At 44.0% G+C, this 23,126-nt stretch overlaps 2 protein-coding genes across 3 annotated transcripts; one reads left to right on the top strand and one right to left on the bottom strand.

Annotated features, from left to right (window-relative positions):
* Positions 1–482: 482 nt before the first annotated feature.
* Positions 483–11,812, bottom strand: dusp11 (dual specificity phosphatase 11 (RNA/RNP complex 1-interacting)). Of its 2 annotated transcripts, none has more exons than XM_029444075.1 (9): positions 11,501–11,812; positions 10,555–10,630; positions 10,333–10,464; positions 10,130–10,253; positions 9,655–9,715; positions 4,366–4,412; positions 4,208–4,283; positions 3,488–3,619; positions 483–1,671 (listed from the first exon to the last, which is right to left on the bottom strand). In XM_029444075.1, exons 1-9 carry the CDS (start codon positions 11,530–11,532, stop codon positions 879–881), a joined length of 1,473 nt encoding a protein of 490 aa, XP_029299935.1. In that variant the 5' UTR covers positions 11,533–11,812; the 3' UTR covers positions 483–878. The 2 variants fall into 2 exon arrangements, with proteins under 2 accessions (XP_029299935.1, XP_029299936.1); XM_029444076.1 differs by having other exon boundaries at positions 483–1,668.
* Positions 11,813–16,609: 4,797 nt separating this feature from the next.
* Positions 16,610–19,835, top strand: LOC115016952 (caspase-3-like). Its single transcript, XM_029445092.1, is given in 5 exon segments — positions 16,610–16,826; positions 17,588–17,751; positions 18,623–18,749; positions 19,322–19,547; positions 19,549–19,835. Coding segments are annotated over 5 exon segments (840 nt in total). The 3' UTR covers positions 19,655–19,835.
* The last annotated feature ends 3,291 nt before the right edge of the window (positions 19,836–23,126 follow it).

Raw genomic sequence — 23,126 nt, 5'->3', positions numbered from 1 at the left:
AAATCAATAATGAAAACAACACGTTGGAAAACATGACGGCTGCAGGAGAGCAGAGCACAATGAAATATACTAAATATAAAAGAGTCCAATAAAAACTAAATAAACCTGAAGTTCTTCTCCGCTGCACAGATCAACATTTGACATGAAGTCAGAAAGCAGAAGGCATGAAGAAGTAACAGCTACTGAAGTGGAGATTTCTGCTGAAGAGTGTGAGAAAAAGCTCCTTTAAAGAAATGTATTGTAACATTCATACATGTTGTACACACTACAGGTGAACAGGGTCATACATGTTGTACACACTACAGGTGAACAGAGTCATACATGTTGTACACACTACAGGTGAACAGGGTCATACATGTTGTACACACTACAGGTGAACAGAGTCATACATGTTGTACACACTACAGGTGAACAGGGTCATACATGTTGTACACACTACAGGTGAACAGAGTCATACATGTTGTACACACTACAGGTGAACAGGGTCAAACATGTAACTAACAGATATCATGAAGCTTCCCCACTTCATGACTCACATCAACACTGTTACCTGTTGTATTACTGCAGTGTGTGTAGACCGGCATCTCTAATTAAAATGTGTGAACTTCTCCTTTATTGGGAAAACGTTTTGTAATTTCAGTTAAAATCTTTAGTTTAGTTGAACAGTCCCTTTAAACATGTAGACTGATCAGAGCACCACCTCATCTAAGTTATAGCTTCATATCAATGGACCCATGAAGAAGGTGGTTCTGTGGCTGCAGTCTTCAGCTCTACAGTCAGCTGGTGAGAACTGTGGAGTGTTCAGCGTCCTGGGCTTCACTCGTGCTCACACGTTCACTATGTGTTTGTGTGCAGTGCTGTCTCATCCTGGGACCGGTCTAGTCCCCCTCAGGTCTGTCATGGCCGTTGGACTCGTTGGTCCAGACTGCAGAGTAACGAGGGAGGGGATGAGGAGCTCTTCTTCTGTCCTCCTGCAGGCGGGAGGAGGGCCTCCTCTCTGGTGCTGGTGGAGCATACCTGGACCTGCTTTCTGGTGCAGGTGGAGCATACCTGGACCTGGTTTCTGGTGCTGGTGGAGCATACCTGGACCTGCTCTCTGGTGCTGGTGGAGCATACCTGGACCTGCTCTTTGGTGCTGGTGGAGCATACCTGGACCTGCTCTCCGGCGCTGGAGGAGCATACCTGGACCTGCTGTCTGGTGCTGGTGGAGGATATCTGGACCTGCTCTCTGGTGCTGGTGGAGGATACCTGGACCTGCTCTCTGGTGCTGGAGGAGGATACCTGGACGTGCCCTCCGGCGCTGGAGGAGGATACCTGGACCTGCTCTCTGGTGCTGGTGGAGCATACCTGGACCTGCCCTCCGGCGCTGGAGGAGGATACCTGGACCTGCCCTCCGGCGCTGGAGGAGGATACCTGGACCTGCTCTCTGGTGCTGGTGGAGGATATCTGGACCTCCTCTCCGGTTCTGGAGGAGGATACCTGGACCTGCTCTCCTCGGAGCAGAGGGGTCTCCTCCACTGACTGTCAGAATGCGCTGGCGTCCATCGATAGGGGTTGAGGGCGCCGCCCGTGGGTGGAGGCAGAAGCAGTAATGATGGACTGGGAAGAAAGCCGTCCTGTGGGTGGTGGGGATGTGAGCGGTGGGTTGTTCCTCGTGGAGGGAAAGATCTGCTGGAGGAGAGGAAGAAAGATGAGCGACTGTTCATCGAGTGCAGACGCTGTCTGCCTCGTGTCCGGTCCACTAAAGATATTAATGATATTACAGCATCGTACAGTTTTGTGCAAAATATAAATGTTGCCTTTGGAGGCAGAACATAGAAATGAAATGTTCCCAGCGAGGAGCAGAGGCCGAGGAATTTAAGCGTGAGAGAAACTGTATTTGGGATATTTGTCAGTATAAAAGCATGTCCACACGTTTCGTCAGGAGAATTTGCTCAAAAAAGTATTTTGTTATGTTACAGCCTTATTCCAAAATGGGTTAAATACATTTTTTATCAACATTCTACACACAGCACAAACACAAATAATGTCAAAGTGAAAAAAGGTTTTTGTTTTTACAGAAGTCTTCAGACCCTTTGCTGTGACACTTGAAATGAAGCTCAGCAGCTCCGATCTCTACTGATCATGGTTGAGATGTTCCTACACCTTGTGTGGAGTCCACCTGTGGTACATTAAGATGATTGGACAGGATGTGTAAAGACACACCTGTCTATGTAAGCTCCCACAGTTCACACACCAGGAGGTCAAAGGAAGCCTGTGGAACTCAGAGACGGGATTGTGTCGAGGCACAGAGCTGGGGGAGAATACAAAACAAGTTCTGCTGCATTAAAGGTTCCCAAGAACACAGTGGCCTCCATCGTTCTGACGTGGAAGAAGTTGGAACACCAAAGACTCTTCCTAGAACTGGCTTCCCGTCCAAACTGAGCAATCTGAGGGGAGATCGGGGGGGCCTCGGTAAGAGAGGTGACCAAGAACCAGCTGGTCACTCTGATCGAGCTCCAGAGATCCTCTGTGGAGATGGAGAACCTTCCAGAAGGACATCACTACAGCACTCGATGGATCTGGGCTGTATGGCAGAGTGCTCAGTGCAGAACACACGAAAGCCTCTTGGAGGTTCTCTGGTCTGATCAAACTCAGATCGAACTGTTGGCCTCAATTCTAAACGTCACGTCTGGAGGAAACCATGCACCGCTCATCACCTGTGCACTACCATCCCAACGGTGAAGCACGGTGGCAGCATCGTGCTGTGGGGGGGTTTCAGTGGCAGGGACTGGGAGACTAGTCTAGACTAGAGAGATCCTGACTGAACACCTGCTCCAGAGCGCTCTGGACCTCAGACTGACAGTTCACCTTCCAACAGGACAACCATCCTCAGCACACGACCAAAACCACGCAGGAGTGTCTTCGGGAGAACTCTGTGAATGTCCTTGAGCGGCCCAGCCAGAGCCCGGACTTGATCTCAACTGAACATCTCTGGAGACCTGAAAATGTCCGTCCATCGGCGTCCCATCCAACCTGATGGAGCTTGAGACGATCTGCAGAGAAGAACGTGAGGAACTTCCCAGAACAGGTGCCGAGCTTGTAGCATCACACTCAAGAAGACTTGAGGCTGTAAATGATGCCAAAGGTGCTTCAACACAGTGTCGAGTGAAGGTGTGAATACATGTCATATCTTAGTGTTTTGTTTTTTCACTTTGTCATTATGTATGTATGTATGTATGTATGTGTGTGTGTGTGTGTGTGTGTGTGTGTGTGTGTGTGTGTGTGTGTGTGTGTGTAGGCTGTAACATAATAACATGTGGAGGTGAAGGGGTATGAATACTTTCCGGATGCACTGTACGTTTAAACAAACTGATAATATATCGTTGTCATTCTGCATGATAATATGATACTCAGCAGGGTGCTTCTGCTCGTTCAGGGACAGTGTGTGTGTTCAGGGGAACGGACATCTTTTTTGTCTTCTGTGCCGGTTTAGCTTCTACCCTACCTGTGGTACCGCGAGTCAACAGATTGCGGCCGTGTCTCCTCTCGGCTGTCAGAGTCCGACTGGGTGTAACTCGGCCGATGTGCAGCAAGACCTCTCATTGGCTTCTGCTCAGCCTCCTCCATCCCCTCGTTACTGTTTAAACCAATCACAAGAGGCGGATCGATCAATGTTCTGGACAGTCATAGCAGACATTCAGAAAGTAATCATTGGCACCGGGGCCCCCTTCGAGGGAAAATCAAGACAGTTCCCATGATGCTTTGCGGGACATAAAGAAGAAATACTACTGTTGCTATGGAGTCAGTGAGTTAGCTGTGAGCTACAACCTTCAATATTTCTTTACATTTAGTCATGTTGTCTCCATTAAAAGTGAGTATTTGCTGTTAGATGCTGTGTTTGCAGTGTGCACGTGGATGTACACACAAGTGTCACATTATTACTTTGATACTGAAGAAAAGTTAAAAACATGAAGATTCTCAGGCAGGTTCTGCAGTGAAAGGAAACGTCTTTCCTTTAGGATTTCTAAGCAGATCTAAGAAAGTTTATTATTAAAATAACATCTGAGATAATGAGAGAATCTAAAATATGAGTTCAGATCTCAGTCACCACTTTGAGAAGCAGTGAGATTTGATGCCAATTGTGCGAGACATTACAGGTCATAACAAGTTATGTTCATGTGCAAACCAAACATAACCATAAACGCAGAGTATTAAGTATCATCACCTCCTCTTCGGTCCACATTGTAAATCTTCCAGATAGTTCTGTCTTTCCACCGCATGGCCCCGCGAGGAGTTGAACACTGAGAACAAAAGAAAATGTCAGATGTTTTACTTTCATCCAGGAATGATCCGAACACACATTCAAATAAATTCAGTACTCACACTTTACTGCCTCTTTAGGGTCCATCCCGTCAACATCTATCAGATACCTGCAGACAGACACAGCTGTTAAACACTGTCCACTAACATCTGCATGTTGTCCACTCACATCTGCATGTTGTCCACTCACATCTGCATGTTCCACACTAACATCTGCATGTTGTCCACACTAACATCTGCATGTTGTCCACTAACATCTGCATGTTGTCCACTAACATCTGCATGTTGTCCACACTAACATCTGCATGTTGTCCACACTAACATCTGTATGTTGTCCACACTAACATCTGCATGTTGTCCACTAACATCTGCATGTTGTCCACACTAACATCTGCATGTTGTCCACTAACATCTGCATGTTGTCCACACTAACATCTGCATGTTGTCCACTAACATCTGCATGTTGTCCACACTAACATCTGCATGTTGTCCACACTAACATCTGCATGTTGTCTCCACTAACATATGCATGTTGTCCACTAACTTCTGCATGTTGTCCACTAACTTCTGCATGTTGTCCACTAACATCTGCATGTTGTCCACACTAACATCTGCATGTTGTCCACTAACATCTGCATGTTGTCCACTAACATCTGCATGTTGTCCACTAACATCTGCATGTTGTCCACTAACATCTGCATGTTGTCCACTAACATCTGCATGTTGTCCACTAACATCTGCATGTTGTCCACTAACATCTGCATGTTGTCCACTAACATCTGCATGTTGTCCACTAACTTCTGCATGTTGTCCACTAACATCTGCATGTTGTCCACTAACATCTGCATGTTGTCCACTAACATCTGCATGTTGTCCACTAACTTCTGCATGTTGTCCACTAACTTCTGCATGTTGTCCACTAACATCTGCATGTTGTCCACTAACATCTGCATGTTGTCCACACTAACTTCTGCATGTTGTCCACTAACTTCTGCATGTTGTCCACTAACTTCTGCATGTTGTCCACACTAACTTCTGCATGTTGTCCACTAACTTCTGCATGTTGTCCACTAACTTCTGCATGTTGTCCACTAACATCTGCATGTTGTCCACACTAACATCTGCATGTTGTCCACTAACATCTGCATGTTGTCCACTAACTTCTGCATGTTGTCCACTAACTTCTGCATGTTGTCCACTAACTTCTGCATGTTGTCCACTAACATCTGCATGTTGTCCACTAACATCTGCATGTTGTCCACTAACTTCTGCATGTTATCCACTAACATCTGCATGTTGTCCACTAACTTCTGCATGTTGTCCACTAACTTCTGCATGTTGTCCACTAACTTCTGCATGTTGTCCACACTAACATCTGCATGTTGTCCACACTAACATCTGCATGTTGTCCACTAACATCTGCATGTTGTCCACACTAACATCTGCATGTTGTCCACTAACATCTGCATGTTGTCCACTAACATCTGCATGTTGTCCACTAACATCTGCATGTTGTCCACTAACATCTGCATGTTGTCCACACTAACATCTGTATGTTGTCCACTAACATCTGCATGTTGTCCACACTAACATCTGCATGTTGTCCACACTAACATCTGCATGTTGTCCACACTAACATCTGCATGTTGTCCACTAACATCTGCATGTTGTCCACTAACATCTGCATGTTGTCCACTAACATCTGCATGTTGTCCACTAACATCTGCATGTTGTCCACTAACATCTGCATGTTGTCCACTAACATCTGCATGTTGTCCACTAACTTCTGCATGTTGTCCACTAACTTCTGCATGTTGTCCACTAACTTCTGCATGTTGTCCACTAACATCTGCATGTTGTCCCACTAACATCTGCATGTTGTCCACTAACATCTGCATGTTGTCCACTAACATCTGCATGTTGTCCACTAACATCTGCATGTTGTCCACTAACATCTGCATGTTGTCCACTAACTTCTGCATGTTGTCCACTAACATCTGCATGTTGTCCACTAACATCTGCATGTTGTCCACTAACATCTGCATGTTGTCCACTAACATCTGCATGTTGTCCACTAACTTCTGCATGTTGTCCACTAACTTCTGCATGTTGTCCACTAACTTCTGCATGTTGTCCACTAACATCTGCATGTTGTCCACTAACTTCTGCATGTTGTCCACTAACATCTGCATGTTGTCCACTAACATCTGCATGTTGTCCACTAACATCTGCATGTTGTCCACTAACTTCTGCATGTTGTCCACTAACTTCTGCATGTTGTCCACTAACATCTGCATGTTGTCCACACTAACATCTGCATGTTGTCCACACTAACTTCTGCATGTTGTCCACTAACTTCTGCATGTTGTCCACTAACTTCTGCATGTTGTCCACACTAACTTCTGCATGTTGTCCACTAACTTCTGCATGTTGTCCACTAACTTCTGCATGTTGTCCACTAACATCTGCATGTTGTCCACACTAACATCTGCATGTTGTCCACTAACATCTGCATGTTGTCCACTAACTTCTGCATGTTGTCCACTAACTTCTGCATGTTGTCCACTAACATCTGCATGTTGTCTCCACTAACATCTGCATGTTGTCCCCACTAACATCTGCATGTTGTCCACACTAACATCTGCATGTTGTCCACTAACATCTGCATGTTGTCCACACTAACATCTGCATGTTGTCCACTAACATCTGCATGTTGTCCACTAACTTCTGCATGTTGTCCACTAACTTCTGCATGTTGTCCACTAACTTCTGCATGTTGTCCACTAACTTCTGCATGTTGTCCACTAACTTCTGCATGTTGTCCACTAACTTCTGCATGTTGTCCACTAACTTCTGCATGTTGTCCACTAACATCTGCATGTTGTCTCCACTAACATCTGCATGTTGTCTCCACTAACATCTGCATGTTGTCCACTAACATCTGCATGTTGTCCACACTAACATCTGCATGTTGTCCACTAACATCTGCATGTTGTCCACTAACATCTGCATGTTGTCCACTAACATCTGCATGTTGTCCACACTAACATCTGCATGTTGTCCACTAACATCTGCATGTTGTCCACTAACATCTGCATGTTGTCCACACTAACATCTGCATGTTGTCCACACTAACATCTGCATGTTGTCCCCACTAACATCTGCATGTTGTCCCCACTAACATCTGCATGTTGTCCACTAACATCTGCATGTTGTCCACTAACATCTGCATGTTGTCCACTAACTTCTGCATGTTGTCCACTAACATCTGCATGTTGTCCACACTAACATCTGCATGTTGTCCACACTAACATCTGCATGTTGTCCACACTAACATCTGCATGTTGTCCACTAACTTCTGCATGTTGTCCACACTAACATCTGCATGTTGTCCACTAACATCTGCATGTTGTCCACACTAACATCTGCATGTTGTCCACACTAACATCTGCATGTTGTCCACACTAACATCTGCATGTTGTCCACTAACATCTGCATGTTGTCCACTAACATCTGCATGTTGTCCACTAACATCTGCATGTTGTCCACTAACTTCTGCATGTTGTCCACTAACTTCTGCATGTTGTCCACTAACATCTGCATGTTGTCCACTAACATCTGCATGTTGTCCACACTAACATCTGCATGTTGTCCACACTAACATCTGCATGTTGTCCACACTAACATCTGCATGTTGTCCACTAACATCTGCATGTTGTCCACTAACTTCTGCATGTTGTCCACTAACTTCTGCATGTTGTCCACTAACTTCTGCATGTTGTCCACTAACTTCTGCATGTTGTCCACTAACATCTGCATGTTGTCCACACTAACATCTGCATGTTGTCCACTAACATCTGCATGTTGTCCACACTAACATCTGCATGTTGTCCACACTAACATCTGCATGTTGTCCCCACTAACATCTGCATGTTGTCCACACTAACATCTGCATGTTGTCCACACTAACATCTGCATGTTGTCCACTAACTTCTGCATGTTGTCCACTAACTTCTGCATGTTGTCCACTAACATCTGCATGTTGTCTCCACTAACATCTGCATGTTGTCCACTAACATCTGCATGTTGTCCACACTAACCTCTGCATGTTGTCCACTAACATCTGCATGTTGTCCACTAACATCTGCATGTTGTCCACTAACATCTGCATGTTGTCCACACTAACATCTGCATGTTGTCCACTAACATCTGCATGTTGTCCACACTAACATCTGCATGTTGTCCACACTAACATCTGCATGTTGTCCACTAACATCTGCATGTTGTCCACTAACATCTGCATGTTGTCCACACTAACATCTGCATGTTGTCCACACTAACATCTGCATGTTGTCCACACTAACATCTGCATGTTGTCCACTAACATCTGCATGTTGTCCACACTAACATCTGCATGTTGTCCACACTAACATCTGCATGTTGTCCACTAACATCTGCATGTTGTCCACTAACATCTGCATGTTGTCCACTAACATCTGCATGTTGTCCACACTAACATCTGCATGTTGTCCACACTAACATCTGCATGTTGTCCACTAACATCTGCATGTTGTCCACACTAACATCTGCATGTTGTCCACACTAACATCTGCATGTTGTCTCCACTAACATCTGCATGTTGTCCACTAACATCTGCATGTTGTCCACACTAACATCTGCATGTTGTCCACACTAACATCTGCATGTTGTCCACTAACATCTGCATGTTGTCCACACTAACATCTGCATGTTGTCCACACTAACATCTGCATGTTGTCCACACTAACATCTGCATGTTGTCCACACTAACATCTGCATGTTGTCCACACTAACATCTGCATGTTGTCCACACTAACATCTGCATGTTGTCCACTAACATCTGCATGTTGTCCACACTAACATCTGCATGTTGTCCACACTAACATCTGCATGTTGTCCACTAACATCTGCATGTTGTCCACACTAACATCTGCATGTTGTCCACACTAACATCTGCATGTTGTCTCCACTAACATCTGCATGTTGTCCACTAACATCTGCATGTTGTCCACACTAACATCTGCATGTTGTCCACACTAACATCTGCATGTTGTCCACTAACATCTGCATGTTGTCCACACTAACATCTGCATGTTGTCCACACTAACATCTGCATGTTGTCCACACTAACATCTGCATGTTGTCCACACTAACATCTGCATGTTGTCCACACTAACATCTGCATGTTGTCCACACTAACATCTGCATGTTGTCCACTAACATCTGCATGTTGTCCACTAACATCTGCATGTTGTCCACTAACATCTGCATGTTGTCCACTAACATCTCCTGCACAGTTCACACTGAACACACCTGCAGATCAGATAGCCGGTGCGATTCAGGCCGTGGGTGCAGTGCACCCCGATCAGCTTGTCTGCAACAGAAGAGACTCGTTTTAGTTTCTGCGCAGCTCTTCTTTTAGTTTTTACTGAAAATGAAAATAGAAAGTGTTGGAAGAGAAACTCACCAATAAAATCAATAAATCAAGAATAATTACAGTGAAAGACTCGATCGTTGTTTTGACACTTCCTCTGCTGCACTTGAAGACGGCTGAAGTATTTAGAGAAGAGTCGCTGTGCGTCTCATATAAACAGGCAGAGAGAGAAATCCTGCTTTGTTTTCCAGTGTTTCCCCTAACATTGTCTTGTCTCATCCAGCCCAAACAGCGTCACCCCCCTCTCCCGATCTGCACCCCCCCAAAGCTTTATAGCATGGTCGTATTGGCTTAATAACACTCCAGAGGAAACCCTTTAAATGTTCTACTCTGAACAGCAGTCGCTGCTCTCACCGTTCTCTGCGTTGTCTCGTAGAAACGTGCGTACGGCTCGTTTGAAGCTCAGGATTGCGTCGTCGCTGGGAACCTGGTGACCGGCTGTGAAGATCTTGACAAACAGCAGGGACTCTGGGACGTCCTGCACACAGACAGTTGACTTTATATCCTCTTAAACTGAGACAAGCAGAAGCATTAAACCGCGTGGTTGTGTGTGCTACCTGAAGTCTGTAGTAGCGGGTGGTGAACGTCAGGTCGATGATCAAACCCAGCTCTTGGTGTTCTTCGTTCAGAGTGTCCAGCAGCTCCCAGAGACTGAACACGTCCGAACATGGAAGCTGACGGTTCAAAGCCTTCAAGAAAACACACAGATTTGTATCAGCTGACGCTCCCACACACAGCTTTAAAAGTCTCTTCTGTCGGGGGAAACTTTAACTCCTGACCTGCTTCAGCGGCACTTTGAAGGCGATGAAACGCGTCCCGTGAAGTCTTTTCCCAACGGCTTTGTAATCCAGCCATCTTTACGGGGGAATAAACATCAGTGTTACTGGATACATGTATCATCTTCCAGCTGATCAAGAGGCTTTTTAAAGACATAAAGTCAATAAATAAAAACTATATGGAAGAAAACACATCGTAAAGACTCTTTTTGTATAATCCTGTGTGGATTAATAAATATTCTAATATGTACAGTACATGTACATATTGCACAGTTGGTGTACGCCCGGTGTTACTCTGAGACAGACCGGTCTAATAAATTAAGTTTTTATCCTTTTTATCTGAAGGTTGGTGGTGAACTTAACAACACTTGGTTCTATGTTTCTCTTGTGTATTTCAGAGTGTATTTTCTTCACATTCAGTATATTCAGAGCACTATCACTCAGTGCAGAAGCACGTGGAGTGATTCTGAAACAATAAGAGAGTTCTCTTTTGAATGAGACCAAAATCATGCAGCTGGTGCAAATGGTTGAAGAGCAGCTTTCAGTTTACTTTGGGTGTCGTTTGTACGTATTTTCGGGTAAATTCGCCCCCCCTGTAAGAGGTTAATACATGACAAATTAAAAGTATCTTCTCATTTAATATAGAACTTCAGTGCAAAATGAAAATAACACTTATTACATACATATTTCCAGTTCTGCAGACTGTGTTTACATGCACACAGAAACAGATTGCACTGAAGTCAAGTGAAAAAACTAAATGATCACATTGAATTATTACCAATTTATATAATAGCGAGATGATTTGTTTGGTTAGATAATTACCTGATAAACACAATGACTGTTTATGAACATAACAATATAATTAAATGTTGGTTTCAATCCAAACCATCAGTAATCAAATCAAACATTACTGACTTATTATTAATTATTATGCAGTAACGTCGCTTACCTGTCCGGTATACCGTTTTTCTTCCGGGACATTTTCAAAAGGTCCCTTTGTTGGTTTTTAAGCTAATTATCTTTAAAGTAAATGATTAAAAAAGCCTGCACGTTACCACGTGTGTCTGCAGACAGTTAGCCTGTTCACAGCGGGGTGTTATTATATTATATTACTTTACACTCACTGACTAAAGCAGAGAAAGTATCTCTGAACATTTAAAAGTAATATACTCAATCGTTGAATAACATGATATAAATCCTCCTGTTGTTGTGGGACTCAAACAGCTGCCGGCTGCCTGCAGTCGCGTGCAGATGACGTCTCTTTTTTCTTCTTCGTTGGTGTTTATTGGCAGTTTAGAGCTGCATGACCGCCACCACCTGGGCGGGAGGGTGGAGCAACAGATTAAAGCTCTAAATTATTTTAGATAATTGAGCATGTTTTATGCTTGAGATGGGAAAATGTAAGGAAATCCTTGCATGACTGACTGAGCTCCAGATCTATAAATATAGATTGTTTTTATTTGAAAATCGTTCCAGTTTGGAACCGTGCTGGGAGGAGGACTCCCTCCCCACCCTCTGTTGTCCTCCCGATTGCCCTTTTGTCCTCTGGGGTCCCAACATCTGTGAGAAAAGGCCCGTTTGTTTTTTGTTGTCTTGACCATTGCTTGACCCCAGAGGACAACAGTTATTAAATTCAATAAAAAAAAACATAATTCAATAAAATTCCTTAACATTTATTTTAATCATGAAGAGCATAGTATTGAACAACCCATATTATTTTCAAACCATTTGATGAATAAAAAACATATTTTGATGGCAATAGATTTCATTTGGGGTCAGAATGACCCGAGGACATCACAAGGGTTAAGACATTTTGTAATCATAACATTAGAAAAATATAGAAAAACAAAATCAAAAGAGAGAAAAAAGTAATAATTATATTAATAATAATAATAATAATAATAATAATAATAATAATAATAATAATAATAATACAAAGAAGTTGATAAGTTCCATGACAAAGGTATGCAGAGAAAAAAAGAAAGAAATGAAGGGTAACTAAAAATAACATGAACCCACACAAGAGGATTAAACATATAATATTAAAGAGTTTAAATAAATAAACAGTTTAAGTTTTTATTAAAATTACAGTGGCTGCTGTGCTTTGTATTTTAATGTATATGCTAACATATGCTTGTTTAAAAATAATATCCGGACGTAATTATTTCACAAATTTGATTTGATTATGAATTTCAAATTTGTCTAAAATAATACATACTCCCCGGCTGAGCGCCGCTACGTTGGAGTTCACCCCGGAGGATGAGAGGGTCGCCTCCCTACGCCTTCGGGTCATGGGGGGGGGGAAACTCTGACTGTTGTTTGTGCCTATGCCCCAAACAGCAGTTCTGAGTATTCGGCCTTCTTGGAGACCCTGAATGGAGCCTTGCAGGGGGCTCCAGTAGGGGACTCCGTAGTCTTGCTGGGGGACTTCAACGCACACGTGTAAAACGATGGAGACACCTGGAGAGGCGTGATTGGGAGGAAGGGCCTCCCTGATCTAAACCCGAACGGTCGTTTGTTGTTGGACTTCTGTGCTAGTCATGGAATGGCCATAACAAACACCATGTTCGAACATAAGGATGCTCATAAGTGCACGTGGTACCAGAGCACCCTAGGCCAAAGGTCAATGATCGATTTTGTAATCGTATCATCTGATCTGAGGCCGCATGTTTTGGACACTCGGATGAAGAGAGGGGCGGAGCTGTCAACTGATCACCATCTGGTGGTGAGTTGGATCTAGGGGTGGGGGAAGACTCTGGACGGACCAGGTAAGCCCAATCGGGTAGTGTGGGTGAACTGGGAACGTCTGGAGGAAGCCCCTGTCCGGGAGATCTTCAACTCACACCTCCGGCGGAGCTTTTCAGACATCCCTGTGGAGGTTGGGGGCATTGAACCTGAGTGGGCGATGTTCAAAACCTCTATTGGCTGCGGTGAGGAGCTGTGGTCTCAAGGTCTCAAGGTCTTAGGTGCCTCAAGGGGCAGTAACCCTCGAACACCGTGGTGGACCCCGATGGTCAGGGAAGCCATTCGACTGAAGGAGTCCTTCCGGGTTATGTTATCCGGGAGGACTCTGGAAACAGTTGCAGGGTACCGACGGACTCGAAGGGAGGCAAAGCAGTGGGTGTGGGAGAAGTTCGGAGAAGCTATGGAGAAGGACTTTCAGTCGGCACCAAGGTACTTGTGGAAAACCGTCAGGAACCTCAGGAGGGGGAAGCGAGGAACCATCCAAGCTGTGTACAGCAAGGGTGGGACCCTGCTGATTTTGACTGAGAAGGTTATCGGATGGTGGAAGGAGCACTTTGAGGAACTCCTGAATCTGACTAACACGCCCTCTATGGTAGAGTCAGAGCTGGAAGCTGATGGGGGGCCATCGTCAATTTCCCTGTTGGAAGTCACTGAAGTAGTCAAACAACTCCACAGTGGCAAAGCCGCAGGGGTTGATGAGATCCGTCCAGAAATGCTGAAAGCTTTAGGTGTTGAGGGGCTGTCTTGGTTGACACGCCTCGTCAACATTGCGTGAAAGTCTGGGACAGTGCCTAGGGGGTGGCAGACTGGGGTTCAGACTGGTGGTTCCCCTATTCAAAAGGGGGGACCAGAGAGTGTGTGTCAATTGCAGGGGTATCACACTTCTCAGCCTCCCTGGTAAAGTCTACTCCAAGGTGCTGGAAAGGAGGGTTCGGCCGGTAGTCGAACCTCTGATTGAAGAGTAACAATGCGGATTCCGTCCTGGTCGTGGAACAACAGACCAACTCTTCACTCTCGCAAGGATCCTGGAGGGGGCCTGGGAGTACGCCCATCCGGTCTACATGTGTTTTGCGGATCTGGAGAAGGCGTATGACCGGGTCCCCCGGGTGATACTGTGGGAGGTGCTGCAGGAGTATGGGGTGAGGGGGTCACTTCTGAGGGCCATCCAATTCTTGTACGCCCAAAACAAGAGTTGTGTCCGGATACTCGGCAGTTAGTCGGACTCGTTCCCAGTGAATGTTGGCCTCCGCCAGGGCTGCGCTTCATCACCAATCCTGTTTGTGATTTTCATGGACAGGATATCGAGGCGTAGTCGTGGAGGAAAGGGGTTGCAGTTCGGTGGCCTGAGGATCTCATCGCTGCTCTTTGCAGATGATGTGGTCCTTATGGCATCATCGGTCTGTGACCTTCAGCAGTCACTGGATTGATTCGCAGCTGAGTGTGAAGCGGTTGGGATGAGGATCAGCACCTCCAAATCTGAGGCCATGGCTCTCAGCTGGAAACCGGTGGATTGCCTACTCCGGGTAGGGAATGAGCCATTACCCCAAGTGAAGGAGTTCAAGTACCTCGGGGTCTTGTTCGCGAGTGAGGGCACGATGGAGCGAGAGATTGGCCGGAGAATCGGAGCAGCGGGGGCGGTACTGCAGTCGCTTTACCGCACTGTTGTGACCAAAAGAGAGCTGAGCCAGAAGCCAAAGCTCTCGATCTACCGGTCGATCTTCGTTCCTACCCTCACCTGTGGTCATGAAGGCTGGGTCATGACCGAAAGAACGAGATCGCGGGTACAAGCGGCCAAAATGGGTTTTCTCAGACGGGTGGCGTCTCCATTAGAGATAGGGTGAGAAGCTCAGCCATCCGGGAGAGACTCAGAGTAGAGCCGCTACTCCTTTGCGTTGAAAGGAGCCAGTTGAGGTGGTTCATCTAGTAAGGATGCCACCTGGCCGCCTCCCTAGGGAGGTATATTAATATTGATATAATTATGTTTTTTCCTTACTTTTTTCCTCAAATAAAAAATGCTTTTGAATTTAAGGCATATGTTATGGCATGTTCATTGTTTTGTTTTATTTTGAAAATAATTGTATTTTGAACTAAATAACCTACTAATTACACATGAATGCATTAGTAATAGTAATACAGTAATATAATAGTAAAACACTCACAGGGGTCATTTTTACGTTAATATTTTAAGTAATTTGTGCTGATTATACTTATGTATTTTACTTTAGCAGTGTAGTATTTTCACAGTACTTTGATTTAAGGATGAATATTTCTTCCACCACTGTAATACTGTAAGCACTGACTGTGTTCCCTTTAGAGAAAAAACTATTAGTCCAAACAGAAATATACAATAAAGCACTTTTGAGTGTTTAAATATTATTTAATCACAAATGGTAGGAAGTTACATTTACTCAACTTGTACTTTGCTTTACTTGAGTTCGAACTTTAAGTTACTTTATACTTATACACCTAAAATAAAGTCCTTTTTTATTGAACTACATTTGTTTGAAACTTTTCAGATTAAGATTTAACATTGAAAACACTGAAGCACTCTTAGCACACACTCAGTGAATGTTTGAAGAGTTCATCAAAATTAGATTTGACTAAAGTGAGAAACCAGAAGTAGAAAGTTACTGATGACTGTTCTTCTTTTACTGCAACCTGTGTGACTTGATTGGTGACGCAACTTCTGGTGACACGTTTATGTCTTTTTTAACGTGTTGACTCTTAAAAGTCCTGCTTCTTAAATGTCATGTTCAATGTCTGAGCTTCAGCAACCTGTCATGACTAACAACCACGTTAGTTACTGAGGACTACTCTGTCACGATGAACAATGGTGTACTTTTTAAAAATGTAACTTCTAATTTAAGTGAACTTTCAATGTAAAACCTTTGAGCTGACGTGGAAGAGAAATCATTAAAACAAACTCCATCTGCTGAGAAACTGCTGTATTCTTGATCTCAACAGGATTACCTGATTAAAGGTTATATAACAGTTACTGATTGGACCTTGGACTTCTTACTGCAATCCTGAAATGTGCTCCTTCCTCACGACTGTGAACGCCTGTTTCCTGGTCAGCAGACGAGCGTTGAGGCGTTGGAGGAGCCAACACCTGAGGAAGACGTGCAGAGAGAGTGCACGTGTCATTTCCCAACACAGAGAAGAAAGAAAGTTACGCAACACTGTGAGACATCAACACGTGATCCTCCTGTAACAGCCTGCAGAGGGAAGTCCATATATGGTCACACAGGTGTGACTGCAGGTTGTGTTCTGTCGAGCAGAGACACATAACGGACACACACACAGAGGGAGCGGGATGCTGCAGTGGAGAGGACTGCAGGATCACAGGGGGGGGGGCAACAGGGCAGTGCTGGTGTCTGTGGCACAGTTTGACCCCGGGGTGAGGCTGGGGAGGAGGCCCGGAGCAGAGAGGGACGCCAAGAGACTCCACCGCACCCTCAGCAAGCTGGGCTTCAAGGTAGACATCCACAGCGACCTCAGCGGGGACGACATCTATCAGCTGTTTCTGGAAGGTAACACACACACACACACACACACACACACACACTCTGGAACATGAATGGGATGATTACAAATAAGAAGATAAAGTATGTTAGTGCGACGCTGCTCCACCACGAGCCTGCAGAACATCACAGAACACATTATGTAACATCAGCCCGACTATCTGATACTTTCTCTAATGAACTCACTTGATGTATATCCTTGACATGAACTCTTTAAAGCTCTTAAAAGACGAGAATCTTCTTTAGATCCTCAGTTATGTAGAGCTGAAAGCTCGGTGAAAGACTCATAAAGTTGAATCTTGACTTTGTCACCTTCTGTATTCGTTGTGTCATAAAAAGAAATATAGACTCACTTCACTGTCAGCTCTTGAGCGTTGAGCCTTTAGATTATCCGTCCACATCATACAGAACGTTTCAGGGTCTTTACTGACTGTCTTCATGTTTCTGTGTCAGACACCACCTATCAAACACACTGAAGCTTCATGTAGAGTTTCATGGCTGCTCATCACTGATATACAACACGTACTCACACACTGTGATCAGTGGTGACATAACCAAGCGTGAGGCTTCAGGAGGAACTTCAGACTCTTTAATGACCGAGAGCATACCTCATGTACTGCATCGTGCATACCTTGTGCATTGTGACTGACAGAGTGTGTGTGTGTGTGTGTGTGTGTGTGTGTGTGTGAGTGTGTGTGTGTGTGTGTGTGTGTGTGTGTGTGTGTGTGTGTGTGTGTGTGTGTGTGTGTGTGTGTGTGTGTGTGTTGCAGAGAGCAGGCGGCCTGTGAAGGACTGTTTTCTGGCCGTCTTGTCGTCTCACGGGGACGAGGGCTGTGTGTTCGGAGCTGATGGGAAACGAGTCCGACTGTCACGTGTCTTCAAATACTTTGACAACGAATGTATGGAGACGAAGGCCAAAGTGTTCCTCATACAGGTCGGAGTGTTTACTGTCCCCAACACACACACACACACACACACACACACACACACACACACACACACACGTTACTATACTTATACTATATTTACTTCAGTACAAGTTTATGGTATTTGTTATGTTCTGCTTCTTTCTACTTCTGCTCCACAACATCTCAGATACTAATCAACTAGTAAAGTCAGATATATTAATATATACAATGTTATTTAATTGAAATGAGCTCCTCCTTCACCAGCTGCAACATTCAGTTGATGAACACATTAATGCATGAATAATTATAACATATTGTATTCTGCATGATAAGTTGTGTTTGACTTGATGTTTGGATTACTGTCCATCAGGAGCAACATCTGGCTGCTTTGATGGATGTTTGAATGTTAGAAGGTAAGAAGTGTGATAGGAAAATACAGGAAAAACGACGGAGTGTTAAGCACAGCAGGGGACAGGAGGTGAACTGCTCTTTCTAAGAACAGTCCTCAGTCTAGTGAATTAGCACGTCTGATAGTGGAGTCGATTGAATTAGCACGTCTGGGACCTGAGTTGATCAGTACATCTGTGTTTACTGTAAACCCCCATGTTGAAAACAAAGGAAGACTGACCTGGAAGCTCTTCATGGCTTCCTGTCTTTAGAATGGGTATAAATATGGAGGCTGGGAGAGTTGCTTCTCTGAGCAGCACAGCAGACTTTACAAACCTGTATTATGTGAGTTTTGATCATCCATTGTATGAAATAAAAACTCGGCTTCTTCTTGCAAGAATATAGATTAAACCCTTTTATTTGATTTGAATCCTGACTTCGTGGTGTTATTAAGAATATTTTTCTAACAAAGTGGATCTTCCCCAACCTAACACAGTGTTGTCTCTGCAGGCGTGTCGGGGAGACGCTCTGGATGACGGTGTAGAGGTGGATTCAGCTGCTGACACCAGAGAGTGCAGCTTTTCTCAGCATCTCTCTCTTCCTGTAGATACAGCTGTGATGTACGCCACACCAGCAGGTAAACAGCAGATACAACGTCTCTCTCTGGACCCTTTACTCCCTCGGACATTTAGCTCTCAGGATTGTTCCTCCTTCAAAATGCAGTAAAGTGTCAATGAAGGGGAAAGTTCTCCCAGTTAGTGAGTTGTTAGCTTAGACAAGAGACGTATGTGTCCCATAGACTTCTGTGTCATAGCTCTGTGCACACCTCTTTAGTGGAGCGTTTATACTCCGACACAAACTGCGAGAGCTTCCTCCAGTCGGACTCTTTGTGTCCTCAGAGGTCTGCTGTGTGGAGACAGCTCGCTGCTGGTCAGAGGAACAACGTTACACCTTCATTAAAGTTCAACTCCACTTTGTGAATCCACTACTCGTGATTATTCAGTTGCTGCCGTTTTGAATCCTGGTGTGACCTGTGACTCCAGACAAACGATATTAAATCCATAATTCCTCCGCAGACTGAGTGTTTGTCCAAACTAACATGTTTCTGTGTCACCAGAGAACAAGGAGGCAGAGACAACAGGAAAAGAGTTTCATGGTTTGACATCAGATCTTCTTCTCCTCCCTTTCTTCCCTGCGTCCTCTCCTCAGGTTACGGAGCTTTCATGCACCCGCTGGGATCAGTGTTCCTGCAGACTTTCTGCACTTTGTTAAAGGAGGAAGGCAACCGTGACCTGGAGCTGACCCGCCTGATGACCCGCCTCTCCCACAGCGTGGCCTACAACTTCCAGGCCAGAGGCGGCGTACTGGGGGGGAAGAAAGAGATGCCGTGCCTCCTGACTCGACTGACCAGAGAAGTGTTCCCGTTCGCTGAGCCGGGGACAGACAGCAGGGCTCTCGGCCACCTCACTGCTCAGCGCCACTGAAAACGTGTCAACACGGACTGCTGCCATCAGTTCCACTGCAGCAGCAGAGTGTGTGTGACGGTGTGTATAAAGACAATCATTATCAGCAGGGATGTAGATGATGACAGGAGATAATCCAGCAGCTGATGGATGCTTGTGCTCACAGAAGACGTGAGAAACCTGCTTGTGTTTCCCTCACGCTGTCTGACTTCCTGTAGAAAATCCAACAATGTCATTAAAGACTGCTGGAAGATTCTGCATACTGTACATACTCTGGAGTAAAGGTCATATATTCAAATGTCAAGCTTTATTAATACACCTGTGTTTGTAAGGTAACAATAAAGAATTATTATAATGTTTGAACTTAAATCTGTTAGCATAGCATAGAGCCTCACGTTAGCGTTTGACTTCTGGTGATCAAGATCACACATCAAACATCCTCAAAGTGTGTTTCATCTGTGAAGATGATGTCGCTGAATACAACATGTATCATAAACCTTTGTAGTGTCAATTACTTGCAGCAGATGTAACTCTTAATTAGGAATTATTTCTATAATTTAGCAGAATGCAAGCACTCTATTTAAACTGAGTTTACTGTAAATAAAAGACTTTAACATGAAGTTAACTTCATACTGCAGCACCGCTCTCTATAAAAGAGGAAATTAACACTAATACATTAATACAGTCTCAAAATCTGAAATGTTCAAAGAGTTCACTGACAGAACTCTAAATACTTCAAACACACAAACACAAAATCTGGTTCTTTATGAGTGAAGAATGTTTTGACAACTAAAGATATACAGACTAGTGAATAAGTATATAATGTATATAATGTATCCTCCTGAGACCCACCCATTCACTGTTGTCCTCTGTGGTGCACATTTGTTTTTGGTCCCTTACTTAGCTTGCACATGCAACTGCATTGGATTCAGCTGCACCTCACTGAGGACATCCTGGGCTTTGCAGACATGTGACATATGTGGGGGTGTGACTTAGAACAAGTTCATTTCCTGGTATTTCTAAATGTTGTCCATCAGCACATTTTATGGAGAGAGAAATGTATGTAATCTTGTAATAGGCAGTTTTGTGAGTTCAATAGTTTGATTAATGCCAGTGAGGGAACATCTTAGGAGTTAGTGTAGTGAGTTTTCAGAGCAGTGTAATAATTATTTGACCTAAAACAACATGTATTTATGGATGTCCTCTGTGGAGGACACGAGGATGTGCTTTCTATTTGTTTCCTTATAAAAGGAGGCAGTCCTTCTCTCACTGCCCAGGATGGTGCATGATGAGCGGACTAAATTCATCCATGAAACACCGACGCTGTGTCTTCAGCACCAGGCTGATCAGCACCAGGCTGCTCACCCTTCTCACACAGCCCAGGGCGGTGCATGGAGACTGGACTAAATTCATCCGGTGATGGAGCACCAGGCTGCTGTTTTGCATAATTTGGACCCGATGTCCTCTACAAAGGACAGACAAAAAAAAATGTAAATATATTTTTTGAGTATTGTTTAAGTTATTATCTTATTTCCACCCAAAAAACTTATGTGATGTAAAAAAAAAAAGGAAATTTGAAACCTTTTTTTATTGGGTCTCAGGAGGATATATATATCAGTATATGTGTATATACAGTATATATATATATATATATATATATATATATATATATATATATATATATATATATCTACACATATACTGATGTATGTGTCTCCTAAAAGCTTATTCTTGTTCTTGTTATAAAACAGAAAAAGAAATGTTCATAAGAAAGTTACAGCGCTGGCCATCAACAGTATGACCATATAAGGAAGCACAATGGAACTAAAACAAGAAGGTTTTTCAGCCCATATTTAGACGTGTTGTAAGAAACTCAACTGACTCATGATGGTCTAACAAACTACCGTATATATGAGAAAAGGTTGAGGCCGGAGGTACGCCCCTCCCTAAGAGGGCGACTAAAGAATCATTGGATGACATCAGCAGTAAGAGGCGTGGACACGCCTATGTGCCAACAAGGGGCCAATAGGACATGGCCCCAGCCAACCAATGGGAGAGGACAACACCCCAGTGGGAGAGTATATGAAACATGTTTAACTTGTAAACGGGGCGATTCTGTGAAACTGGAAACAGAGTAACTTCTTAAATGTGGTCTGTGGATCAGAGGAGCAGAATAGCCCTCAGTGTATTTCCAATGCTGTCAAATCACATTAGTAAATGCTTTGATATAAATAAGAAGTTTACTGGATTGATTCAAGACAGAAGCTCCAACTCCAAACAAAAGAACACAACATCAGTTATCGTCATACAACAGCCAGGTACACGTTAGATAACAATATGTACATACATGCTTCTTCAGTTCTCTATCCTGGGGGGCAAGGGAGAAAACACCCTGCATGCCGTATCCAACCCTGGGCTGACCCCCCCCCCCCCCACATCGATGTCTCCTTCTCTTCTCTCACCTCCTCTCACTCTCTCTGCCTCCATGTTTTATATGTTTCATCAAAACAGATGTTTGTAGTGCTAAGAATCAGAATGTGTCTGTGAGTGTGTGTTAGTGTGTGTCTGTGAGCGAGTGTGTGTGTGAGAGTGTGTGTGAGAGATTGTGTGTGACAGATCAACTTTAATTTGATAAGAAACTGGTGTGTGTGTGTGTGTGTGTGTGTGTGTGTGTGTGTGTGTGTGTGTGTGTGTGTGTGTGTGTGTGTGTGTGTGTGTGATGATAAGAAAGTGCAGACTGATATCAGAAACCATGGTTTCCTGTCACCATGACAAGCAGGGCAGGCTGAGATGCTAGCATCAGATTAATGCTGTCAGTGTCTTCTTCTTATTTCACTAGATGTTAACATCAGCAGAGTCCTTCAGAGGAGACTGAACTACTGCTGCAGCTAACCGTTATATTAAGTGTTGATCAATCTATCCATTATGTTCTTCAACTAATCAATCGTTGTGTCAAACATCAGTAAACTCTGAGAAATGAGTCCAATGTGACGTCTTTAATGTCTTGTTTCTAAAACTAAAGATATTGAGGAAGCTCCGAGCTCCAGATTTAAATGTAGTCTTTATTTTCGTTTAAAGTCGTTCAGGGTTACCGTGTTTTAAAGTACAAGATGAGTTATTACCTGCAGTACTGCAGGTGCAGACATTTCTTAAAGCTTTCTTTCTTCGGTTCAGTTCTGACTTTGAGAACAACAAAATGCTAAATGTCCTGCGATAGGAAGGAACTTTACCAAGAATACATTCCTGTTGGATTCCTTCTAACTTGTGAATTCAAACATCGTCCCTGAAACGTTTTGCAGGAACATGATCAGTGTTCTCTCAGTGCCCCGCCCCCAAAGCCCGGGCCACTAACAACTAACATGAAACACTCTTGGGAGATGTTTTTGATTCCTCAACTTCAATCAAATCAAGAGTCTTGTTCAATCTTGATATTTATAAATCAGAAATATTATCAAAGTCAAACCAATGCTCCCCAAAAACATAGTCAAGCTACTCATGCATCAAGTCCTCCGCCTACACTACTGTCATGTATTACAGTGGCGTGAGGTAGT

This window comes from Cottoperca gobio, chromosome 12 (genome assembly GCF_900634415.1).
Source record: "Cottoperca gobio chromosome 12, fCotGob3.1, whole genome shotgun sequence".
Taxonomy (NCBI): domain Eukaryota; kingdom Metazoa; phylum Chordata; class Actinopteri; order Perciformes; family Bovichtidae; genus Cottoperca; species Cottoperca gobio.
The sequence above is the reverse complement of the archived record's forward strand: the minus strand, read 5'-3'. Positions and strand labels throughout refer to the sequence as shown.

Bases quoted from the DNA above. Each gene is read 5' to 3' on its own strand.
- dusp11 (XM_029444075.1), bottom strand. From the start codon at position 11,532: ATGTCCCGGAAGAAAAACGGTATACCGGACAG. The intron at 10,631-11,500 runs GTAAGCGACGTT...TCCCCCGTAAAG, and splicing joins AAAAACGGTATACCGGACAG to ATGGCTGGATTACAAAGCCG. The intron at 10,254-10,332 runs GTAGCACACACA...GTCTGTGTGCAG, and splicing joins CCCGCTACTACAGACTTCAG to GACGTCCCAGAGTCCCTGCT.